Here is a 25,926-nt window from a genome sequence, read left to right as displayed (position 1 = left end):
CGACATGGTCTGTAGAGTTCCACAGCAACAGGAAGACTCATTGGCCTGGCCCCATCAGACAAGGTTGACTGCACAACGACCCTGTCTTGTCTGAATGTGGTTCAGCGTGGTTCATGGATGACGTGAAAGGTTGAAGTCAGGAGGGCAGACAGATGGCTCAGCAACGAGGGAGTGGCTTACAACATCTGTGGAAGACCACTCGACACTCCATACCAAAATAGCTGTAATATCTTCCTGCAACGAACCTAACCAGATTGGCTTAAGGCAGATTGTTGTCCAATGTCCCCAGATCTTGAGCCCTGTATCCTCCCAGGGGGGTGCTTTTTTTGCAGGGTAGATTTGAAAAATGTGACTATTTTTTTTCTTTTGTGCAGTTCTGTCCAAAATGTATGCTGACTCTAGCAATGTTCACTGAAGGCAATAAATAAGTCTGCATTTAATTTCCATTTCAAAGCAACATTTTTGGACAATCAAAATATTCAAGGTTTGCATTAGTCTGCCAAATTATGATGCAAAATCACTGATGGCTGCTTGAGTCTAGTCTGTCCCTGAGTAAACTATATGCTCTAGTCTCCTCTATTTGAAACAGGGGTCTAGTTCATACCCTGAGTAAACTGAATGCTCTAGACTCCTCTATTGGAAACTGGGGTCTAGTTCATACCCTGAGTAAACTAAATGCTCTAGACTCCTCTATTGGAAACAGGGGTCTAGTTCATACCCTGAGTAAACTAAATGCTCTAGACTCCTCTACTGGAAACAGGGGTCTAGTTCATACCCTGAGTAAACTAAATGCTCTAGACTCCTCTATTGGAAACAGGGGTCTAGTTCATACCCTGAGTAAACTAAATGCTCTAGACTCCTCTATTGGAAACAGGGGTCTAGTTCATACCCTGAGTAAACTAAATGCTCTAGACTCCTCTATTGGAAACAGGGGTCTAGTTCATACCCTGAGTAAACTAAATGCTCTAGACTCCTCTATTGGAAACTGGGGTCTAGTTCATACCCTGAGTAAACTAAATGCTCTAGACTCCTCTATTGGAAACAGGGGTCTAGTCCATATGTTAAAAACATGATTAACTCAGAATTAACAACAACTTAAGATTTGATTTCAACCATTAGTATTTATGTTTGGTGAAGCAATGACATTTTTTAAATAATTCATATTTTTCATGTACAAAGAAGTATATAGGCTTTGAAAGAAAAAGGAAATGTTAAAAGAACTTTGTATTAAGTTCAAATATCTTTATTACCGTGTATTCAGCAAACCTGAAAGAACTAGAGAGTATTCAGCAAAACTGAAAGAACTAGAGAGTATTCAGAAAAACTGAAAGAACTAGAGAGTATTCAGCAAAACTGAAAGAACTAGAGATTATTCAGCAAAACTGAAAGAACTAGAGAGTATTCAGCAAAACTGAAAGAACTAGAGAGTATTCAGAAAAACTGAAAGAACTAGAGAGTATTCAGAAAAACTGAAAAAACTAGAGATTATTCAGCAAAACTGAAAGAACTAGAGAGTAGCAAAGGACTATCATAAAGATCATGTGATCTAATAAAGTTTATAAAAAAAACTGCAAGAAATATAAACAATAATATGATAAAATTCTCTTGAAAAGTTGTTGTTGTTGGGTTTAATGACATTTTTCAGCATACGATAGGCTATGCATGGCGGCCAGTATTAATGGTGGAGGAAGAACCCTGGATAAAACCAGGAAGAACCACCAACTCACAAGAAGCTACTGGCAAGCTTTCTCACATACCCACATTGGCCGAATCCTAGACTTGAACCCACGCAGACAGAGGTGAGATGGCAGTGATCCTTAACGGACAGCGCTTTAGACCACTTGGCCACTCCTCTTGAAAAGTAGAATACATCTCTACCTCTATAACTTGCACATAATAGGGTTAAAAAAACATACATCACACTATAAGTGAATGCGTGAGTTACTGAAGGACCTCCAAAAAATGAAGGGGCTATTATCCCATCTAAACATGAAGAAGATTGGGCAATGATTTTAATGGCTGAATACTTATTTTAAAATTGTGTTGGGAATGATTGTCAATAAACAGCTTTTTCTAATTAATTATTCATTTTCCTACATAAATTCTGGGGCCCTGAGTGGCAGAGTGGTTTAAAGCGCTCTTCCTCCACCATTAATACTGGCCGCCATGCATAGCCTATCGTGTGCTGAAAAATGGCACTAAACCCCACAACAACAACAACAAAATTCCTTTAACTTTGAAGACAACCAATTTCTGAAAGATCCTTTAAAAAAAAAACATTATTCCAAGAGGTTTCAACACAAACATCACATACATGGATACTTTCTTGTGTACCTGCAAATACTGTATTATGTCAGTGCTTACTTATTGTACAACAGAACGAAATTCCTTTTTTTAAACCCTGGGATATTTCTTCTGTGAAAAAAACATCAACACTGAAACTCAATTCTTGTTAATGTTTTATTAGTAAAGTATTATGCCATGATTTCCATGGAAGTACCATAATAGTGAAACTTCTACTAATCCTTGAACAAATCTCTGAATGCCAATTCTGGAATTTTAAGTTCATTCTAAACTTTGGAAATTGCTTCTTCATAATGAATCATATCTATGAAACAAAGCTTTGAATACATAGAGGACTCTGGTTGGTTGGTTGCCTTGAATACATAGAGGACTCTGGTTGGTTGGTTGCCTTGAATACATAGAGGACTCTGGTTGGTTGCCTTGAATATATAGAGGACTCTGGTTGGTTGGTTACCTTGAATACATAGAGGACTCTGTTTGGTTGGTTGCCTTGAATACATAGAGGACTCTGGTTGGTTGGTTGCCTTGAATACATAGAGGACTCTGGTTGGTTGGTTGCCTTGAATACATAGAGGACTCTGGTTGGTTGGTTGCCCTGAATACATAGAGGACTCTGGTTGGTTGGTTGCCTTGAATTGATAGACGACTCTGTTTGGTTGGTTGCCTTGCTATCTAATCACATTTGTGAATGATGAGGATAATTCAAGGTAGCTTAATTGTTACTTACACAATAATAGCTATAACAATGTTCAAGTGGTCAACTGACATGAGTTGACCAGACACAATTATGACTGCTAGCTCTTACACAGGTAGGATTTGCTTGTTTGTTAACTTTTGTTTTTCCACCCCCTTTATTTGATTTGATACAAAAGATATAATTAACGTGATAATACAAAGCAGGTCTGCTTTTAATTTAGTCAAACAATCCAACAAATATGTCTGCAAATAGGAGATCAAACCACAGTTGGTACTTGATTTGGTTCTCAAAGAAACACTCTCAGACATAGCTGTGATGGTAGATTTACATTTTTCATGCTGAACACAAGGGGGCATATCACATTTTCGATGATTACAATGAAGCTGAATTAAAACATGGAACTGAAACACAAATTTCACTTGACAAAACTTATTTCAGAGGTATTTATCTCTTATAGTGTTGCCATCAGTAGACAATAGTGACATTTTCAATAAATGAAATTTGATCAAATATTGTTACTTACAGTATACTTTGATTTTTTTGCAAAGAAAATCTAACAAAATATATGAATTTTATTAAAAGTTGAGAATTTTTGTGATGGTGATACAAAATTCCAGGCACAAACTGCTATTTTTAATGATAAAACATAAAACAAGTAAGATATCAAGGTTTCGTTTACCAGTTTTGATTGCAATTTTCTTCACATTCAACAAAATGCATCAATTCTTTTAGTATTTTCTAGGAACAAAAATGGGGTCCACACCTGCCCTTTTCTGCAAGTTATCCAGGCACAAGTTATCAAGGGGGGTGGTGGTGTACATTTTCATTTTTATAGCCTTGATAAATTAACAATGAAATGTAACAGATCTATACACGCCCTACATTATAAATGTATGGCATTTCTGAAATTAACTAATGGTGAATTATTTATTTAATATGATTGTGAATGAACCTTACGAGTCCATTCAACTTTATTTACACTTTGAGCAATTTAAAACTGACAAGAGATGCATATAAGTAAGTACAATTAACAGTTAAATGTGTGTGGAGAATGTACATGGATGGCATTAATTTCAATAATCATCTTTGTAAATAATAGAAAATAAATGGCATAGTATACATCCACCCCATAATTAATAATAATCTATGTGGGCATCAGTAGGATATGGCTAACTCCAGAGATTGCTGACCACTGGGTCTCACTGACCTTGACCTTTCATCAAGTTATGCAGTCTTGAACTAAACAATGAGCATAAATCATTATTTTCATATAAGACTTACCTTAACCATGACCTCTGACCTCTAGACCTTAGAACCAAATAGGTTTCTTCATTACCTAAGTGCAAGCCATCAACAAACATTGGTCAAGAATAAAAGTTATTTTGCAAAACAACATTTTCTTTATTTAATCAGTGACCTTGACTTTTGTCCTTTTGACCACCTAATCAATGGGTTTCTTTCTCACCCAATGTGTATGTCATTTACAAACTTTGACAAAGGTACTATTAAAATTAATACTAATGGACCAAAAAATCTAACCAGTCTGCTGAGAAGATAACAAATAGAGGGGCCAGTTTAGTTAGTATCATCACTGTACCAGTAATAACATAATAAATCTTCAGTGTTGAAGGAATCACACAATTTACACAGCTCTAAGTCATGCCTCCTCTTTCTATTGATGGTCATCAACTGAATCAACATTCATTATTGCAAATTCTGAGATTTCAATAAATACCAAGGTAAACTTCTGATGACAAAAATCCCAGACATAGAAACACCATGGTATAAATAACATCATACTTTTTGGTGTTCCTGCTAACTAACTATTGTTACACCAACTAAGAGTAATATCATATGCAGCTGTATTTCAATAACTCAATTCCTGCTATTTTTTTCCTATAAAGTATTTCTTTAAAGCTTCTACTGCTTTTCCTCTATGAGATATCCTGTTCTTTGTTTCCTTTGACATTTCTGCATAGGTCTGTTCGAATCCATCTGGTTGAAAACAAGGGTCCCAGCCAAAGTTCTGCGGTCCCCTAGGGGAGACTACTTTCCCTGGAGTCTTTCCCACAAAGAGTTCTACTTTGGAATTGGGTTCTCCAGCAGAATATGCAAATATACATAAAGCATTGGCAGTTTTGTCTTCAAATCCATGAAGCAGTCTGAATAAACCTAAAACAAAATAAACAAAGAAATAAATACATTTGCTACAATTTTCTTGGCAGGTCCTCAAACAGAAACGGGCAATCAGGGGCTACCTGGAAATTAAAATTATTCAAGGTCTTCTCAGTATAAAGGTATACCAGTATACCAACAAGTCTCTGTAAAGTAATGCGGTAGAAAACAAGATGGGCAATCAGTGTGCATAACTGAAGTAAACAGTTTCATGGAATGCTGGAAACTAAACTAATTATAATCTCTTCAGTATAATTCTACATACCATATTTGGTTAAAATTCAAAGAACTAAGATAAAGTTGTGTTCCAAATCTAAAAAATTTGGAACATAAACAAATCTAATCAGGGGACATAACTCTTGTAAATGATGTCAGAGAACAAAGGACATCAAACTCATTAAATATCTCATCAATGAAAAGCCAAATTCCAAACCTGGTTGAAATCCAACAACCCCAAGTAAATTAAGCTACAACCCCCCCCACCACCACCACTACCACAACTGCCAAAGTTAGAAGGACAGGCAGTCAGGTGGCATAACTCTTGTCACTGATGTCAAAGAAAGTGGGAAATTGAAGTCTTTAAAGATCTTATTAATATAAAGTTACATACCAAATTTGGTTGAAATCCAACAGATTGGAGTAAAGTTATGTTGAAGAAACCAAATCAGGAGGACAGGCAATCTAGAGGCATAACTACTGGACATGGAAATCTAAGTATTATTAAGATAAAGCCACATATCAGATTCGGCTGAAATCCAACAACCATGGTTAAACTGGGCTGCAAAATGCAATGTCAAAAGGTTGGACAATCAGGAGGCATATAATTACAAATAATGCAGAATGGACAATCAAGCGGCATATAACTACAAATGATGTAGGATGGACAATCAGGGGGCATAACTACAAATGATACAGAATGGACAATCAGGGGGCATAACGACAAATGATGTAGAAGGGATAATCATGGGGCATAACTACAAATGATGCAGAATGGAAAATCAGGGGGCATAACTACAAATTATGTAGAATGCACAATCAGGGGGCATAACTACAAATGATGTAGAAGGGACAACCAGGGGGCATAACTACAAATGATGCAGAATGGACAATCAGTGGGCATAACTACAAATGAAGTACAATGGACAATCAAGGGGAATAACTACAATTGATGCAGAATGGACATTCAGGGAGCATAACTACAAATGATGCCAAATGGACAATCAGGGGGCATAACTACAAATGATGTAGAATGCACAATCAGGGGGCATAACTACAAATGATGTAGAAGGGACAACCAGGGGGCATAACTACAAATGATGCAGAATGGGCAATCAGTGGGCATAACTACAAATGATGTACAACGGAAAATCAGGGGGAATAACTACAAATGATGCAGAATGGACATTCAGGGAGCATAACTACAAATGATGTAGAATGGACAATCTGGGGCATATAACTACAAATGATGTAGAATGGACAATCATGGGGTATAGCTACAAATGATGTAGAATGGAATGGACAATCAGGAGTCATATAACTACAAATATGTCGAATGGATAACACTGGTCAACAGTGAAATCATTACTGACTTGAAAAGGCCCTAATCTGTAGTATTTTGGTGTGCCGAACACGAATATAACCGTGAAAAATTTGTATTGGCTCTCGTTTTGAAGATATTCATATACCTCATTTTCTATGTTTCACTGTGTAAATTTCTCCAGTAGGACTGCAGCAACATCCGGAATAATGATGTAACATTGCATAATACCATCATGCTCACATCATCCACAGTTGATTGCATCATTTTCTGATGCAATGCAATACTAATGCCATGCGGCTGCTGAAGTAAGTTGACGTCAGCAGTGTACTATACATGTGTAGGCCTATTATACTAATGCCAGGCGGCTGCTGAAGCTGACGTAAGCAGTGTACTATATAAAGCCCAATCAGATAGGTTCAGCATTTAAAATATTTTAGACGTTGTGCGAGACAGTTCAAGCTACTGTTACATAAAACTTATTATTTTATCCATTTACGTACAATAAAGAACAGTAATGCCTCGAAAGTGTGTTAATACCGCGGACAATTTTTGCTATATTTGTGGGGAAGTGACATTTGCCAACCAGAAGAAAAGTATCAATTCTCAAGTGAAGAAGGCATATCATCTTTACTTCGGATGCAAGGTTGGTGACCAAGACAAGCCTTGGGCTCCGCATATATGCTGTGCTACATGTACAACACAGCTTTCACAGTGGTTGAATTGCAAAAGGTCATCAATGCCGTTTGCAGTCCCAATGGTGTGGAGAGAGCCAAGCAACCACCTAAATGACTGTTACTTCTGCTTGGTTCCTCCTCTTTCCGGCGGAATAACGAAGCGAAAGAAGTCGAGAATAGTCTACCCAAACATTCCGTCTGCATTGAGACCAGTTCCACATGGTGAGGGACTTCCTATTCCAGAACCTCCAGCAGAATATTCTCTTGATTCATCTGACGAAGACAAAGGTGAGTCGACCTGTTCTTCTCCTGGTCCATCAGCATGCAGTGATCCAGATTTTCACTGTGGTGCATCATCAACCCCACACAGAATAACACAGGAAGAACTAAATGACCTGATTCGTGATTTGGACTTATCAAAGAACAAGGCAGAATTGCTAGGATCAAGACTCCAACAATGGAATCTTCTAGAAGAAGATGTCACAATTACTGCATATCGAAAGCACCACCAGCAATTGGAGCCTTTCTTCAGAAAGGAAAGTAATCTGATATTCTGTTCCGATATTGAGGGCCTCATGAATGCTTTAAAAATCACTCATGACCCACAAGAATGGAGACTATTTGTGGACTCTTCGAAACTGAGTCTCAAGGCTGTGCTTTTGCACAATGGAAACATTCTTCCATCTATTCCAGTAGCGTATGCTGTCCACATGAAAGAGACATACGATAACTTAAGGCAGCTACTGAATTCCATTGAGTATAACAAGTACAGCTGGCACCTCTGTGGTGATTTGAAGGTAGTTGCCCTTTTAATGGGACTGCAGCAAGGATATACAAAATACATGTGTTTCTTATGCGAGTGGGATAGCCGAGCAAGGGAAATGCACTACATGAGGAAAGAATGGACTCACAGGCAGAATGTAGCCATTGGAGAGAAGAATATCCAACACCCAGCTCTGGTTGAGGCTCAGAAAATCTTGCTACCACCCCTTCACATCAAACTAGGTTTGATGAAGAACTTCGTGAAAGCCATTGACCGGACTTTGCCAGCATTCCGATACCTGCATGAAAAATTCCCTCGACTCAGCGAAGCAAAGATTAAAGAGGGAGTTTTTGTGGGTCCTCAGATTCGAGAGCTTTTCAAAGATGACCGGTTCAACAACTTGCTGGAAGGTGACGCGAAACAAGCATGGGATGCTTTTCGCCTAGTTTCTACAAACTTCCTCGGAAATGTTAGGGCAGAAAACTATAAGGAACTAGTAGAAGACATGTTGATGAAGTATAAGAAACTTGGCTGCAATATGTCTCTAAAGATTCACTTCCTTCATTCCCATTTGGATTTCTTTCCTAGCAACTGTGGTATTGTTAGTGATGAACACGGCGAACGTTTTCATCAAGATATCGCAACAATGGAACAAAGATACCAGGGAAAATGGTCCACTACAATGCTGGCTGACTACTGCTGGACACTCCTCAGAGATGCTCCCGAACAGCTGTACAAGAGACAGGCGAAGAAATCTAAGATGTAGTCAATGACTTGATATTTTATAGGTAGGCTATTACAGTTGACCTTTTACTATTGGAATGCATTTCGTTATGTAAACATTAATTTCTTGCAGATTACAAAAAAACTAGAGCCAATTTTGCAATTTGACTGTCATATTCGTGTTCAGCACATAAAAATTGATAAGAATTGACTAATTTTATTTCAGTAACATGACTTTTGTAAAAATTTGTTGTCCAGTGTAATCAGGGGCATATAAATACAAATGATGTAGAATGGACAATCAGGGGGCATAACTACAAATGATGTAGAATGGACAATCAGGGGGCATAACTACAAATGATGCAGAATAGACAATCAGGGGGCATATAAATACAAATGTTGCTGTTATTGTTGGGTTTAATGCCATTTTTCAGCACACGATAGGCTATACATGGCGGCCAGTATTGATGGTGGAGGAAGAACCTGGGAAAACCCCAGAAAGAACCACCAACCCACGAGAAGCTACTGGTAAGCTTTCTTACATACCCACATTGGCTGAATCCAAGACTCGAACCCACACAGACAGAGGTGAGATGGCAGTGATCTGTAACAGAGAGCACTTTAGATCACTCGGCCACTCAGGGCCCCCCTACAACTACAAATAATATGGAATGGACAATCAGGGGGCGTATAACTACAAACGATGTAGAATGGAATGGACAATCAGGGGGCGTATAACTACAAATGATGTAGAATGGAATGGACAATCAGGGGGCATAACTACAAATGATGTAGAATGGAATGGACAATCAGGGGGCATATAACTACAAATGATGTAGAATGTCAGAAATTGAACCCATTCAGCATCCCCCCAATATAAAGCGGCATGTCATACTGTTTTATGTCCAACCATCCTTGAAAAGTTAAATTGCCCTAACAAAACTATGACAGAACCCTGGAAATAAAATAACTGTAACGTCTCATCTTCACTAAGCTAAACACCAAATTCAGTTAAAATCCAACATTTCACAGGCAGACAATGTGACTACTAGAGTTTTGCTGACTTTGTCTAGTTTGATTAATCTTTCTATCTAAATGAATAAAAAATAAATAAACAACAAACAGGGAATCTATATACAACAAAACATGAAAAACTGTAACAAGACAACAAAAACAGTACACTTATCATGAGACAGTTTGTGGTTGATCATTTTGGACAAAGGCATGGATAGTACATTAGTACATTTGTCATACGACATTTGCTGCTGGTCCTTTCGGACAAGGGCATGGATAGTGCAGTAGAAACACGCTCCTTTTATGCTACAGTTATGCATTAATCCTGCAGCTGTCATTTTGGAGAGTAAGTATCTCAAGCGTCCCTATAAAGTCTCATCTTCCTTCTCCTAAAGGGTATTATCAGTATGATCACAACCAATAGACCTAACTTGTCATACAATCCATAGAAAAAAGTTCTGTCCATGTGATTATTTGACCGTGAGATCACCCACTGTCAAGTGGCATACTGATAAGAGTGCTCCAGTTGGAGACATAATCACTGTCCAGTGACATACTGATAAAAGTGCTCCAGTTGGAGACATAATCACTATCAGGTAGCATACTGGTAAGAGTTCTTTAGTTGGAGACATAATCACTGTCAAAATGGCATACCGATAAGAGTGCTCCAGTTGGAGACATAATCACTGTCAAGTGGCATACTGTTAAGAGTGCTCCAGCTGGAGACATCATCACTGTCAAGTGGCATCCTGATAATAGTGCTCTAGTTGGAGACATAATCACTGTCAAGTGGCATACTGATAAGAGTGCTCCAGTTGGAGACATAATCACTGTTAAGTGGCATACTGATACAAGTGCTCCAGTTGGAGACATAATCATTGTCAAGTGGTATACTGATAAGAGTGCTCCAGTTGGAGACATAATCACTGTCAAGTGGCATACTGATAAGATTGCTCCAGTTGGAGACATAATCACTGTCAAGTGGCATACTGGTAAGAGTGCTCCAGTTGGAGACATAATCACTGTCAAGTGGCATACCGATAAGAGTGCCCTAGTTGGAGACATAATCACTGTCAAACTGGCATACTGATAAGGGTGCTTCAGTTTGAGACATAATCACTGTCAAGTGGCATAGTGAGAAGAGTGCTCCAGTTGGAGACATAATCACTGTCAAGTGACATACTGTTAAGAGTGCTCCAGTTGGAGAAATAATCACTGTCAAGTGGCATGCTGAGAAGAGTGCTCCAGTTGGTAAAATAATCACTGTCAAGTGACATACTGTTAAGAGTGCTCCATTTGGAGAAATAATCACTGTCAAGTGGCATAGTGAGAAGAGCGCTCCAGTTGGAGACATAATCACTGTCAAGTGGCATACTGAGAAGACTGCTCCATTTGGAGACATAATCACTGTCAAGTGGCATACTGATAAGAGTGCTCTAGTTGGAGACATAATCACTGTCAAGTGGCATAGTGAGAAGAGTGTTCCAGTTAGAGACACAATCACTGTCAAGTGGCATACTGGTAAGAGTGCTCCAGTTGGAGACATAATCACTGTCAAGTGGCATACTGAGAAGAGTGCTCCAGTTGGAGATATAATCATTGTCAAGTGGTATACTGATAATAGTGCTCCAGTTGGAGACATAATCACTGTCATGTGGCATACTGATAAGAGTGCTCCAGTTGGAGACATAATCACTGTCAAGTGGTATACTGATAAGAGTGCTCAATTAAAGACACACTTCCTGAAAATGCCTACTTTTTATGAAGGTGTAACACACATCAAAATGCATCCCCTCACAAGTTCTATAAAACCCTCTGGTAGTACAAAAGCTGTTCTTTGTAGAGGTGAGAAAATAATTGAAAAAAGGGGATTCTGAGAAACATTCTTAAATTTTTAAAATTTTTGCTGACCTGTAAAATTGCTGAAAATTTACATACAGCAAATATTTCCAGCTTTACAGTAGGGTGATACCACACCCCTTGTATTCTCCCTTTCATCCTTAGTGCCTCCTCTTCTGCCTTATTGATGCTCTGCTGTACCTCTTTCTCCATATTAGTGAAGTATCTCATTAAGCCATTTTATATATAAATTGTCTACACTTTTCCTCTTGAAATTGTATATTATTATGCATAAATAATACAAAAGGAACATGTCTTTACAAGTCGAACACATTAAAATAATATTTTAAATTAGTCCTCAGAAGCAACTTCTTTCTTAGCAGAAAAGGATGCTTTGTTTCCATGGTAAACAAAAGCCTTTCTATCCAATCCTTCTAAATAAAAGTGTCAAAGTCTGGCAATAACGAGATTCTTTTGCCTACCTGCTGGACCCAATTCTTTCAAAAACCACTTGATATATGGACCTGGTAATCCCCCAAGGGCATTGAAGCAGAGACTGGTATCCTCAATAATCACTGGCCCTCTGATCTTTTCAGCTGCCAGCTTGCATTTGTCAATAGCTATTTGTTCCGGTTCTCCCTGGTATTCAGGTAGATCAATGTCTTGACTTGTTACCTATAAAAAGGATACACTGTTGTTTGTAATTTTATAAATGCTTTTATTCAATTTTATTTTTGGAGTATGAGAAAATAGAAAATTTAAAAAAAAATCTCAAGTACTTCAATTTTGAACTTTTTTCATGACAAAAGTGTCTATACAAAATTTAGATTACAAAAGAGAATCCTGATTTCTATGGACTGATGATGCTGCTTGAAAAGTGTGTGTGTAAAAAAAAAATGTGATGGTAAGAAACGTTTCAGGGTATGAACAATTTGAGAGTATGAAAAATTAGAGGGCATGATAAATAAGAAGGCATAAAAAATTAGATGGCACAAAAAATTAGAGGGTATAAAAAATTATAAGGCATGAAAAACTGACATGAAAAAGTGGAGGGCATGAAAAATTACAAGGCAAGAAAAAAATTAGAGGGCATGAAAAATTTAAAGTCATGAAAAATTAGAAGGCATGAAAAATTGGATGGCATGAAAAATTTGAAGGCATGAAAAATTAAAAGGCATGAAAAAATTAAAGGCATGAAAAATTAGAGTTCATGAAAAATTAGACGGCATGAAAAATTAGAATTAGAGGGCATGAAAAATAAGAAGGCAAGAAAAATTAGAAGGCATGAAAAATTGGATGGCATGAAAAATTAAGACAGCATGAAAAATTTGAAGTCATGAAAGATTAAAATACATGAAAAAATTAAAGACATGAAAAATTAGAGGGCATGAAAAATTAGAATTAGAGGGCATGAAAAATTAGAAGGCATGAAAAATCTGAGGGCATGAATATTAGAAGGCATGAAAAATTTGAAGGTATGAAATAATTAGAGGGCATGAAAAATTAGAGGCCATGACAAATTAGAAGGCATAAAAAATTACAGGGCATGAAAAATTAGAGCTGATGAAAATCAGATGAAATGAAAAATTTGAGGGCATGAACAAATTAGAAGGCATGAAAAATAGAGGGCAGGAATATTTTGAGGTTATGAAATAATTAGAGGGCGTGAAAAATTAGAGTGCATGACAAATTAGAAGGCATGAAAAAATTAAAGGGCATGAAAAATTAGAAATTAGAGTTCATGAAAATTAAATGAAATGAAAAATGAAAGGGCATGAAAAAATTAAAGGTATGAAAACTTAGTGGGTAGAACAAGTGTACAGCATCTCAAACATAGTGTGGTATTTGTATATATGAACCCTTTAAAAACTATTCAAATTTCCAAACATACCTTTAAAGATATTTTTGAGCTATAATTTGCATTGTAAAGTGACATACCTTTAAAGATATATTTCAGTTATAATTTACTTTGTCAAGTGACCTTAAAATCTTCACTCTAAGGAGCAAAAGTATATTACCCACCAGAACTCAGATAATAAATTAGCAGAAATTTATTGATGTGCCTCATTGCTATCAACAGTGTAGTTAAAAAATGGTGTATTAGCATACACTGACTTTACTCGCTTATAAATCGAGTCCAGCTACACAACTGTATATACCCAGATCTTCCACTGCATAATGTGCTAGTAGATATGATTCTATGCAGTTTGATAGGAGTAATCAGTAGAACAAACAACAAAGACCTTGATCTACTGGTGCATCATGTGATGGCATATCAGTGTCAATGTTGTTTGCAGTTGGACATGATTTATAAGCAAGTAAACATGGTAATTAATAGCGAAATATCTAATAATTATATACTTCAGTTTTAGATGATGAAAGAGCCATTAATACATTTTATATAAATACTACCTCAAGTGTCATGGGAATAAAGCATGTGGTCTGGAAAAAAATGGCAAAAAAAATGATTATTTTTTTAGAATGCTGACTTCTTTGTAAAATTTGTTAAAGAGTAACTTGACAGTATTATTCAATCAGTACTTCATAATTTTAAAAAGTGTTAAACATTGAGTACACCTTGTTATTAAAAGTTCTTTAAAAAATATCAAGAGTTATTACTGTGAAATTGATTCCAACTGTACAGAATAATCACTGAAATGGCAATAGTGTGTAAAAGGTATGATTAGTTTATTCATGTCTAATGAAGATCAACACATAAAAGGTAATTCCATACCAAAGTAATGGGCACACACCACAGTGGCTGTCCAGCCTGGGCTGGGAAGGATTCAAAGCAGCACCTTTGTGGATGTAAGTCCAGTATACCAACCAACCAGTATAACAGTATGCTAACCACTGGGTCATGTTGCTTCCATGACAGCATATTAACCATTGGGTCATGGTGCTTCTATGACAGTGTGTTAACCACTGAGCCAGTGTGCTTCCATGACAGTATGTTAACCACTGGACCATTGTGCTTCCATGACAGTATGCTAACCACTGGGCCACTGTGCTTCCATGACAGTATGTTAGCCACTGGACCACTGTGCTTCCATGACAATATGTTAACCACTGGACTGCTGTGCTTCCATGACAGTATGTTAGCCACTGGACCACTGTGCTTCCATGACAATATGTTAACCACTGGACTGCTGTGCTTCCATGACAGTATGCTAACTGGAGCTACAAAATACTGGATTCACAGTTAGTGGGCTGTGTATTCAAATCCTGCCAAGATTAATCTGGAACAGATGCTCTTATGTGTCTGTGGCCAGATTAACCTGTATCAGCTATGGGTATGTAACTTTCCTCAAGTAGCCTTGGCACTAAAATGTCTTTAATGTGCTGATCTGTGTTAAATACCAAAGACACCCAACCAAACAATCAATCAATCAAACAACCAATCAGTCAAATCAAATCAATCAAACTTGTCATTTACTGAGAATTGTGGAATGATGGATGTAAGGTCAAAGAGATAAAATATCCTGCCTTTATCTTTTACATTGAAAAATAAAACTCAGTTTACCTCATGAGGAAATTCTGCACCTAGTATCTGTTTAAATTCTTCTAATTTATTCTTGTTTCCTGTAACCATTACTATAGGCTTCTTGTTCTTTCTGTCACCTGACATGATATTTCTTTGTACCTGAAACATAATAAAACAAAAGATAGGGTAGTCTTTTATTTCGGTTCTAAATGAAATCATTACCATTCAAAGTATTACATAAACCTTGGATTCGGCCAATGTGGGTATGTGAGAAAGCTTGCCAGTAGCTTCTCGTGGGTCAGTGGTTTTTACCGGGGGTTTTCCCGGTTTCTTCCTCCATCATTAATACTGGCCGCCATGTATAGCCTATCGTGCTGAAAAATGGCATTAAACCCAACAACAGTGACAACAATTACATAAACCTAAATGTAAAGGTATGAAAACCATTTCATTTTTGGGAATGATGTTTCTAAAAAGAAAACAGATCAATCAGCTTTGACTTGAACAACTCACTGACTTTATTTTTGGGCTATTTATATTTCATGCTGTTTCAAAAGGTTGGGACTTCTAGGAGACATATTTTGTGGATTTTAAGATAAAAACAGCCAAAGAACAAAATCTAAATGTGTTCATAAACACGAAACCAAATACCAAAATTTAAGGAAATTAAATTTCAATGTATCAACTGTGATTTTCTAAGTGTATCTGAACATACCTAAATCACACAAGCATCAAAGTACTTAACTCATCAATGTGACCTTAGCATCATTTGAATTTTGGATCAAGTCAGTACTCATGTACCTGTTGGGATATTTGGGTAAAGTCTGTATTCATCCACCTTACATGATATTTTGAATAAAGTCAATTTTCACTTGTGCATGTTGTGAAATTTTGAATAAAGTCAATTTTCACTTGTATCTGTTGCAATATTTTGAAAAAAGTCAATATTCACTTGTACCTGTTGTGAAAGTTTGAATAAAGTCAATATTCACTTGTACCTGTTGTGAAATTCTGAATAATGTCAGTATTCACTTGTACCTGTTGGGATATTTAGATAAAGCCAGTATTCATGAATCTGTTGCAACACATGTATTTTGAATAAAGTCAGTATTCACTTGTACCTGTTCGGAAATTTTGAATAAAGTCAGTATTCACTTGTACCTGTTGGGATATTTAGATAAAGTCAGTATTCATGTATCTGTGGCAATATTTTGAATACAGTCAGTATTCACTTGTGTGTGTGTGATTTGGATTTTTAATGTAACTTTAAAAAAATTCAGTCATATTGCTATGATGTCTGCAGTGTGGCAATTTATAGTGATGCCTAGCACTGGGGCATCATGTTGCAGACATGTAGTACGATGTCCCACCCAGTCACATTATCCTGACACCAGGCCAATCGGTGCTAACACTAGCCTCTTAATGCTAGCTGTTAGTACCATTTTTGTAAGTGTTTGGTATGACTTGGCTGGGGATCGAACCCACGACCTCCTGCATTCGAGGCGGACACTCTAACCACTAGGCCATCAGAGCGGGCAGTATTCACTTGTACCTGTTGGGAAATTTTGAATAAAGTCAGTATTTATTTATCTTCTGTGATATTTTTAATAAAATCATTATTCACTTTTACCTGTTGGGATATTTTTGGATAAAGTCAGTATTCATTTGTACCAGTTGGGAAGTGTTGGATGAAGCCTGTATTTATGTACCTGTTGGGAAGTTTTGGATGAAGTCTGTATTTATGTGTGTGTGTGATTTGGATTTTTAACGTAGCTTTAAAAAAATTTCAGCCATATTGCTACAATGTCTGCAGTGTGAAAGTTTATAGTGATGTACAGCACTGGGGCATCATGCCACAGACATGTAGCATGATGTCCCACCCAGTCACATTATCCTGACACCTGAGGCTGACCAGTCCTAACAAGAACCTCTAAATGCTGAGCGCCAAGCGAGGCAGCTGTTAGTACCATTTTTGTAAGTCTTTGGTATGATTTGGCCGGGGATCAAACCTATGACATCCTGCATTCGAGGCGGACGCTCTAACCACTAGGCCACCGGCTTTATTTATGTACCTGTTGGGATATTTGGATAAAGTTAAGTCATGAATCTGTTGCAATATTTTCGATAAAGACAATAAACAGGTACTTTATTGGATATTTTGGATAAAGGCAATAAACATGTACCTTATGGGATATTTTGGATAAAGGAATAAACATGTACCTTATGGGATATTTTGGATAAAGGAATAAACAGGTACCTCATGGGATATTTTGGATAAAGGAATAAATGGTTACCTTATGGGATATTTTGGATAAAGGAATAAACAGGTACCTTGTAGGATATTTTGGATAAAGGAATAAACAGGTACCTCATGGGATATTTTGGATAAAGGAATAAATGGGTACATTATGGGATATTTTGGATAAAGGCAATAAACAGGTACCTTATGGGATATTTTGGATAAAGGATGCTTGTGCAATTCATTAGTTTTGTATGAATATCATTTTGTACAACCAAATTCAAACATCTGAAACAAATCCTACATACCAGTTTTTATTTTGACAAGATATGGTATTTCTCCCCTGATAAGGGTAGGGGACCAGCTTAAGAAAATTTGTCAAAACTATGGATAGTCTTATTTTCAAAGATATTCTCTGCATATTAGTCAACAGCCTGTGAGAAAAATAGGGGTGAGGGTGGGGAGTCTTGTTAAAGAATTCATTTTATATTTTTAAATATAATAATTGCATTTTTAAATATAATGTTCCTAAATCACAAAAAGTTATAATTCCATACCCCACAAACATCATACCCTAATCAGCTGGTGCATTATGCAATGGCAGATCAGAGTCTATGTTGTTTGCAATTGGACCTAACTCATAAGCAAATAAATATAGTTCATTTACATGTATGCTGGTCTATAAACATGGTGAATTAGATGTATGTACAGTGTATATGATGAAAGTGATTGTTTAAAGTTCAATGATTTCAAGGATGTGATATATTGAATGTAAAGGCTATTTGTTCAGTTATTTTATACATTATTACTAATTTTTCTGAAGGCATATGTTAATGAAGATCATTGGATAGGCTAATTTGTTAACATCCTAATGTGTTTCATATGTACAAGTCTGAAGGTGTGTAAATCAAAGTTCACTGGAATGATTTTTGGGGGGTTAGATAGAAATAGTGGTATCTGATTCAGTGTGTCTTGGCCCAAGCCAAATCAGTGAGAAATAATAAATCAAAAAGTTCATACTCTGGGTCAATGACAATGTTAAGTTACTGCACATGTATATACTCACTTATAAGACAAATCTAACAGAAAACTGCACACACCCAGATTTATTGGTGCATAATATACCAGCAGATGTGGGTCTGTGCAATTTGTTAGGAGTCATCTGTCAAACAAATTATGAAGAGTCTTGTTTGCAGTTTGATTCAACTTATAAGCAACTACATACAGTAAGTCAATACAATTTTCTAGCTGTGGCAAAGCTAATTAGTGGTGACTGAAGCAGAACTCAGACTTTAATTACCATTAAAAGGATCCAACTGCTGAATAGTTTACTGGCCAATTAAGTTGGTCTAATAGAAATTAGACATAAGGAAAGCACCAAAAAACCCAACCCTTCATTTGTGTTGCCCTGTTAGAAAAAGCAGCAAGATCCAAAATGAAGGGGTAGTAACATTCAAAACAGAGAACAAAAATTTGATGAGATCTGGAATGATGTGTTTAACATCCAAGATGAAAATGAGAACAGCATAACAGCATACCAACAAATGAAGCCTGCAGCACACAATTGAAGCAAATTAAGTCTGCAACACACAGTGGCTGCAAACATGCAATTTTTTTCTGCAACCTTCTCCCTTTTTTCAAATGGAGAGAATTTCTCCCCAATTTTGTAATTTTTAGAATATATTGTCACTTCTTATGACACCTATCAAATACAATATTCCAGCATTTATATAACATTATCTTTTTGGCCCCCCCTCCATTTCAGCAATTATTCTCAAATAATACCTTCAATATTTTCTATTCCGCAAAAATCATGCCAAATGAAGATGAAAATTTTATTTGTGTATTTTACAGTTCAGTTATTCAAATAGCCAGCAGTATGGTTAATACTGAATCTGCCTATGAATTGACTGAATTAATGAATTTATTCTTTGCAAGTTATTTAAGCAAACTTATTTCCATCCAGATCAAAATCACTGAAGATCAACATGATTATACAAATTACCATAAATTACAAATGCTTTTGTTGACTAAGGAAATCATGGAGAATGTTGAAAGATCTGAGCAGTTAATCTGAATAAATCTTTAAACTGTAAAAATTTTTTATATAAAATGACTAAACAATATTTTCAATAAAATAAATTTGAATTAAGATTTAAACATATTTTTGGCACATTTCTTGCACATAGATTTTTGTGTGATTCCATTCTGTCATAGATGTGACATTTACTTGGTTAATTTTGCAGACTTTGGACACATAATGTTGTACAAAAAGGACCAAAGGATTAAAGGTACTCTTGTAGCAGTGTTATAATAGGGATTTTGGCTTATTTCTCCTCCAATTATTCCTGATATAGGTCACAGTCTTTATTACCCCTGACTTTTGCCCATTTTAGCAAGCAAGTAAGCCAAATACTATGTGCAACCTGTGGATTATTAATGCACAAATGTGAAGATTGTTTTATTCTACTTTTATTGTCTGTAAATCTGCTAGACAGATCCTTATGTGTGTGTTGTTGTTGTAGGTTTTCCGTTTTTTCCCACAACACTGTCTCAAATTCAGCCATGCTAATTATTTTATCCTCAATAGCCATCAAATACAGCTTACTAATCATGCTGAAACTACTTTGTGTTGCTGAATAGACGTGTGCATGAATGTAATCATATTGAAAGTAATTTGCTAGCATCACCAGAGGTACCGGTTACTATCGATATAGCCCTGACAATAATTCTGATCGGTGCATCTACAATGGTCATTTTTGTACAGTAGAACCTGTCTTGAAAGACCACCTCTTCTGCCAAAAAATAATGGTTTCTTAAGACAGGTGGTTCTCATAACAGGTCATAACACTATATAATCATTAAATCTATGCAAGGAGATTCTGATCTCTCAAAACAAGTGGTCTCTCAAAGCAGTGGTCTCTTGAGACAGGTTTTACTGAGGCAAGTTCTATCACACCAAGACCAACAGTTATTGCAAAGCCCACAAATAGCATCTACAACCAAACAAATGTCTGTATTTCACAAGTACTGTTCTTGTGGTAATTTCATCAAGCAGGTGTTGCGACACTTTATTTTTTTCACATCAGTAACATTTTGGGTCCATCATAGTTCTTCTATAAATAATACAACTGCATAGTACAATTGCATGACTGGTAGACCCTGTCCAGACTCATCATGCCCAGGTGTAATACATATATACACATCTAACCAATTACCTTTTTTATTGGCACAACTGTCATAAAATTTTAACAAAATTTCCAACTTAAGAATGTTTAAATTTTCAAAGATTCTACATTCTGGGTTTCTAGCACCCATTTAATTTATACATATACTGGCTGCACCTGTGCCTGCTGTTATAAATGATCATTGTTGCCATCCCCCAATAACTGTTACATGCACAATGTTTTTATGACTCTATGGTCTTAAAATAAGTAACAGAAAAGAGCAAAAACCAACAAAAATGGTTAAGTATCCTTATGAATAAATGTTGAGCCCTTCAAAGTGAATTTCATCCCTTGTGACCAACAACAACGAGTTTGTATATATTAAAGATTTTTAAATAGTATCCTCAATAGTACTACACGTTATTGACGCATCACACTAATAGACATTATTTATCATCATATTCAGTAAATGTGATTATGATGGGTAAATCCGAACCAGACTTGGGCACCTTTACGATGTGAGGTTTATACGTATCAAAGCCATTCCAAACAGAACTGAAATTAAGTCACCATTAGATATGCTGTCAGTTTGTATCACTTCTTCATTAGTTAATATGCCTCAAAAGATGTTCCATGAAGTTACTACTCATGGTGGCATGGGCAACTGTGATTTATGGGCAACTGTGATTTATGCATCCATGTCCTCTTTTACCACAGCCTCAGCTACATCAATATAACTTCTTATATAAGCAACTAACATGCTGGAGGCTCTGATTCCACTGTTTTCAGTGATCTCTTTGATCCTTTCAACTTGCCAATAATATCTTGAATGTCAGCATTAGAGATGTTTGCGATTGACCAGTTAGATCTTGAAAAATTACAAACTTGCCCTGGGTGAACACCAAACTGGCTGATAAACTCAGGTAATTCCATTGTTTATGATTTTTCAAATCTCCACATTCAATATCTGCAGTTTACTAGTTTTATCTTTAAAAATTAAAAGCTCACCTGGGTCTAATCCAACAACAACACAACTAGTAAACTCGCTAATATCCACTATTGTGGCAAACCTGTACAGATCCAAATTAGCACCACATCAATGTAAGTAACATCTGTATACATTTTTGTATAATATTAAATGTACTTTAATGTAAAATCAATAAGTGCCTGCAGTATTGGTGGTAAGGAAACTTTGCTTCCCACAATGCAATGCTTCAACAAGATGACCACATATGGGGCCCATCAAGCTCAGTTTGCAACTGTATAATTGTATAATTGAATAAAACAGCAGTTGTCATCCATCATGGGTGCTAGTGACTTTCATTAAATAACTGACAATTTCATCTTTATATTGTGTTATGTCACATGAAAACTAGTAATGCAAATCCAATTTGAGTTTGGACCCATAATGGACTGGTTCTAACTACAGGAACTTGTGTTCAATGTGATAAAAAAAATTTACGTTCATAGGAACTGTCTATTACATCAGGGATGTTACTGCATTAACGAAACTACCAGGAACAACATGGAGTAAATACCCTGGTAAAAAACATATTCCTGGATACAATTACTATAGGCCTGGTCCATGGCTTGATACATGACTTGATTCTAATAATAATCAAAGTCTGGTGAGGCACACATAAATTGTGTTGATGCAGCATGTTACTGACCTGACCTTGTTTATAAAACATTAAATGATATCTGTTAACATCACTGTGCCAATGGACTTGAATGTGATTGATTTAGTGTGATTGATTGAATGTGATTGATTAAATCTGATCAACTGAATTTGAACGTGATTGATTAAATGTGATTGATTGAATGATTGATTGAATTTCATTGATTAAATGTGACTGATTGAATGCGATTAGTTTAGTGTGATTGAATGTGATTGACTGAATGCAATTGATTGAATGTGATTGATTGAATGCGACTGATTCAACACTCAGAGAATTAATCACATGATGGATCATCAAAGGAGTTATGATAGCCAAGACTCTTTTGGTTGGTGGCCATCAAAACAATTATATAAATCTAACCAAACATGGATACAAAAAGCTGAATATTATCACAAATATTCTACAGTCCAGGTGGGTATTGGGGAGTTTGGGGGTACTGGAGATGCACAGCCACTGTGGAAAAGTTAGCAAGCAAGCACAGCAAAGGTCACTCTTGGGATTGCTTGGGCATCGTTGGCCAAACAATGTGACAAATTTACCTACCAGTCCCAATTACAACTGGTGTAAATTAAATTGTAAATTACAATTAATTGTAACTAAACATCACTGATATGGTGTAAATGTACCTGAAAGTCTAGATTTGCATAATTGCTCAATTACAAGTCAATTACAAAAGCAAAGATAAACATATTTTTTAATTCCAAATAAATTATAAAATTGGGAAAATACACATATTTATCTTAACTGCCAGGTGGAAGGATAAAAATATAGGAATTAATATAGATTAAGCAATAAAATTATGTTTTAGATAAGAAAACTGTATATAAATGATTTTAGTCTACTGGAGGATTCAAACTTAGGTTCAATTACAATTAATTAATTGTAATTTTAACTGAATATCACCAATTTAGTGTAACTGAAACTGTAAATGAACAGTCACAACTTTGATTAATTGAAATTGCAATATTATTTTAATTGTAAATGACAAAAGTAAATGAACCCATGTCTGACCAATACTACGAAAACTTTTGTGTGGGTGTTTTGATGTCCAAATATCTAATGATGTTCGCATGGCTGATCTTTTATTTCTTCTACATGATCATGTATGTGATTGACAAGGTCTGTTACACACCTATAAGTATGGGTTAGCCATTGTGGATATTACCAGACTAGACAGAAAAAAACCCTGAATTGTTAATATCAAACCATTCTGCAAGACACATTCAAGCACACGAACCACTAACATGGCCATGATTATTACAAGTGGAAACTGGTCAAGAATTTCTCTGATCTGTTGTTGTGCTGTTGCTGAACCATCGAGTGCAAATTCATGTTGGATACGTCAGTATACACTGTGACCAAGTTATTAATTGAAATTGCAATATTATTTTAATTGTAAATGACAAAAGTAAATGAACCCATGTCTGACCAATACTAAGAAAACTTTTGTGTGGGTGTTTTGATGTCCAAATATCTAATGATGTTTGCATGGATGATCTTTTATTTCTTCTACATGATCATGTATGTGATTGACAAGGTCTGTTACACACCTATAAGTATGGGTTAGCCATTGTGGATATTACCAGACTAGACAGAAAAAAACCCTGAGCTGTTAATATCAAACCATTCTGCAAGACACATTCAAGCACACGAACCACAAACATGGCCATGATTATTACAAGTGGATACTGGTCAAGAATTTCTCTGATCTGTTGTTGTGCTGTTGCTGAACCATCGAGTTGTTGTTGTTGTTGTAGGGTTTAACACCATTTTCAGCACAAGATAGGCTATACATGGCGGCCAGTATAATTGGTGGAGGAAGAACCCTGGAAAACCCAGGGAAGAACCACCGACCCACGAGAAGCTACTGGCAGGCTTTCTCACGTACCAACGTTAGCCGAGGCTGGACTCGAACTCACGCAGACAGAGGTGAGATGGCAGTGATCCGTAACGGCGAGCGCTTTAGACCACTCGGCCACTCGGGGCCCCGGAACCATCGAGTGCAAATTCATGTTGGATATGTCAGTATACACTGTGACCAAGTTACTGTGGAACGATTTAACTGCACACTCTTGGAACAATTATCTGCTTATCAGTATGTGCATAAATTTTGAATGATGCCTCAACGACTGCATAAATCGGTAGCATGACTTTCATTAGTCACAGCACCATTAAACGTTGATGTCCTGCATATCATCAGATTAAAACCAGCTTATGCGATTCAGCAAAAGACTGTCATGGTTAGCTAGAAAATGATTTCACAGCCAGTACCTTTGGAACCACTCAGAAACAAGTTTGTTCAGCATCTGTATGCACCTGACGAGTAGGTGGTCAATGTCATATTACTGATCAGGTATATTCCACTGATATGTTTGTGATCTCGGAAAGGATTGAAACTACAAGACATTTTACCATTTGGGGAAGTCACTGGGTAGACTAAAGATTCCCCATTTGTTAGAGGAACTAAAAGTTGTTCCAGTGAATATGGAAATGCCACCAAGATTTGTTTTGACATGCTAGTGCATCAGGGTAACGATGTGCATCAATCAACAGCATAATGACCAAATGCACAAGTGATGATTCCGTCGTGGTGTATCCATCAGTTGGTATCATGCAGTGACAAATTCATTTTGGTGCATTGGTAAACATCCATGTGATGTTTCAGACAGTGTATCATATTTGCTATGTGCGTGAATTCACGTGTCTATAGGAGACATATCATAGCATCTCTGAGTCTAACTGAAGGTAAACTGTGAGCAACAAAACTAGTTCCTATGAGTCTGGTTGTGATTACCTGTTTGCAAATATTGATGATATTTGAAAATACTACGTCTTCAACTATTTTTTCCTTGTAAGAGTATTATATGCTTTGAAGAAAACAGGCAAGTTATTTTCTCTATTCTGATTTGAATTTGCAATCGTTTTCGAGAGGCTATATGAAAACCAGTGTCTAACGTTTCATCAATAAAGTACGGCGAAATCTCTGACAACATACAATCATCTTATCGGTAAAATAAATGTTCATTTATATAACGTCAGACTCCTGGGATGAAAACACAGCTTACCGGTATTCTCTTTTAGAATTTGGTCAACTGATTTTTGGTCAGGCGCACTGACCCCCTTGGGACCTCAAGACACTTTTTAAGTCTAAAAAATGTCCTAACACTGTCTGGGAATATGGCAGGTATGGGCACAGTGAAAGTATTTTATAACAACAAAATAACAAACATAAACAAATGCGTATCGTAGCTGAAAGAAAGACAACTCTAGTCCAGGTGGACAGAAAAGGGAGTGAACTGCGGTCGATACTTATTCCCATGATAAAGAAATTATTTATATTATTTGTAGAAAAGAAATCGTGCACAATAGAGTTAAGAGGATAGTAAAACTCATGAAAAATGCAAGACGTAAAAGTAATGCCAGAACACGCACGTGACTTAAACGTATTAACAGCAATCGATGAGTAGCTTGCATGTGCAGATCTTCTCACCAAATTGCACAATCACGTAACAAATGTTCTGCACATTCGTATTCAACCGAGATACAAATTATTTACTGAAAAGCCGATATAATAAAAAACTGAAAACTACTCTAAATTATATTATAAACATAAAGACTCAACAATACA

General features: G+C 36.4%; 1 protein-coding gene across 2 annotated transcripts; it reads right to left on the bottom strand.

The window, feature by feature from the left end:
• Positions 1-2,442: 2,442 nt before the first annotated feature.
• On the bottom strand, positions 2,443-25,812 carry LOC149808010 (inosine triphosphate pyrophosphatase-like). Of its 2 annotated transcripts, none has more exons than XM_089972437.1 (4): positions 25,731-25,812; positions 15,253-15,372; positions 12,212-12,404; positions 2,443-5,173 (listed from the first exon to the last, which is right to left on the bottom strand). In XM_089972437.1, the coding sequence occupies exons 1-4, from the start codon at positions 25,770-25,772 to the stop codon at positions 4,887-4,889; spliced, it is 642 nt and encodes a 213-aa protein (XP_089828563.1). In that variant the 5' UTR covers positions 25,773-25,812; the 3' UTR covers positions 2,443-4,886. The 2 variants fall into 2 exon arrangements, with proteins under 2 accessions (XP_089828563.1, XP_089828571.1); XM_089972445.1 differs by lacking the exon at positions 25,731-25,812 and adding an exon at positions 25,364-25,562.
• Between the last annotated feature and the right edge of the window lie 114 nt (positions 25,813-25,926).

The sequence above is a fragment of the Sinohyriopsis cumingii genome, chromosome 1, assembly GCF_028554795.1.
Source record: "Sinohyriopsis cumingii isolate HCF-2022 chromosome 1, ASM2855479v2, whole genome shotgun sequence".
Classification (NCBI taxonomy): Eukaryota; Metazoa; Mollusca; class Bivalvia; order Unionida; family Unionidae; genus Sinohyriopsis; species Sinohyriopsis cumingii.
The sequence above is the reverse complement of the archived record's forward strand: the minus strand, read 5'-3'. Positions and strand labels throughout refer to the sequence as shown.

What these genes read in the sequence shown, in the direction of transcription:
- LOC149808010 (XM_089972437.1), bottom strand. Translation starts at nt 25,772, where the DNA reads ATGCAAGCTACTCATCGATTGCTGTTAATACGTTTAAGTCAC. An exon ending in TGTTAATACGTTTAAGTCAC is followed by an intron (nt 15,373 to 25,730) that starts GTGCGTGTTCTG and finishes ATTATGTTTCAG; the next exon opens with GTACAAAGAAATATCATGTC. An exon ending in GAAAGAATTGGGTCCAGCAG is followed by an intron (nt 5,174 to 12,211) that starts GTAGGCAAAAGA and finishes ATTTTGTTTTAG; the next exon opens with GTTTATTCAGACTGCTTCAT.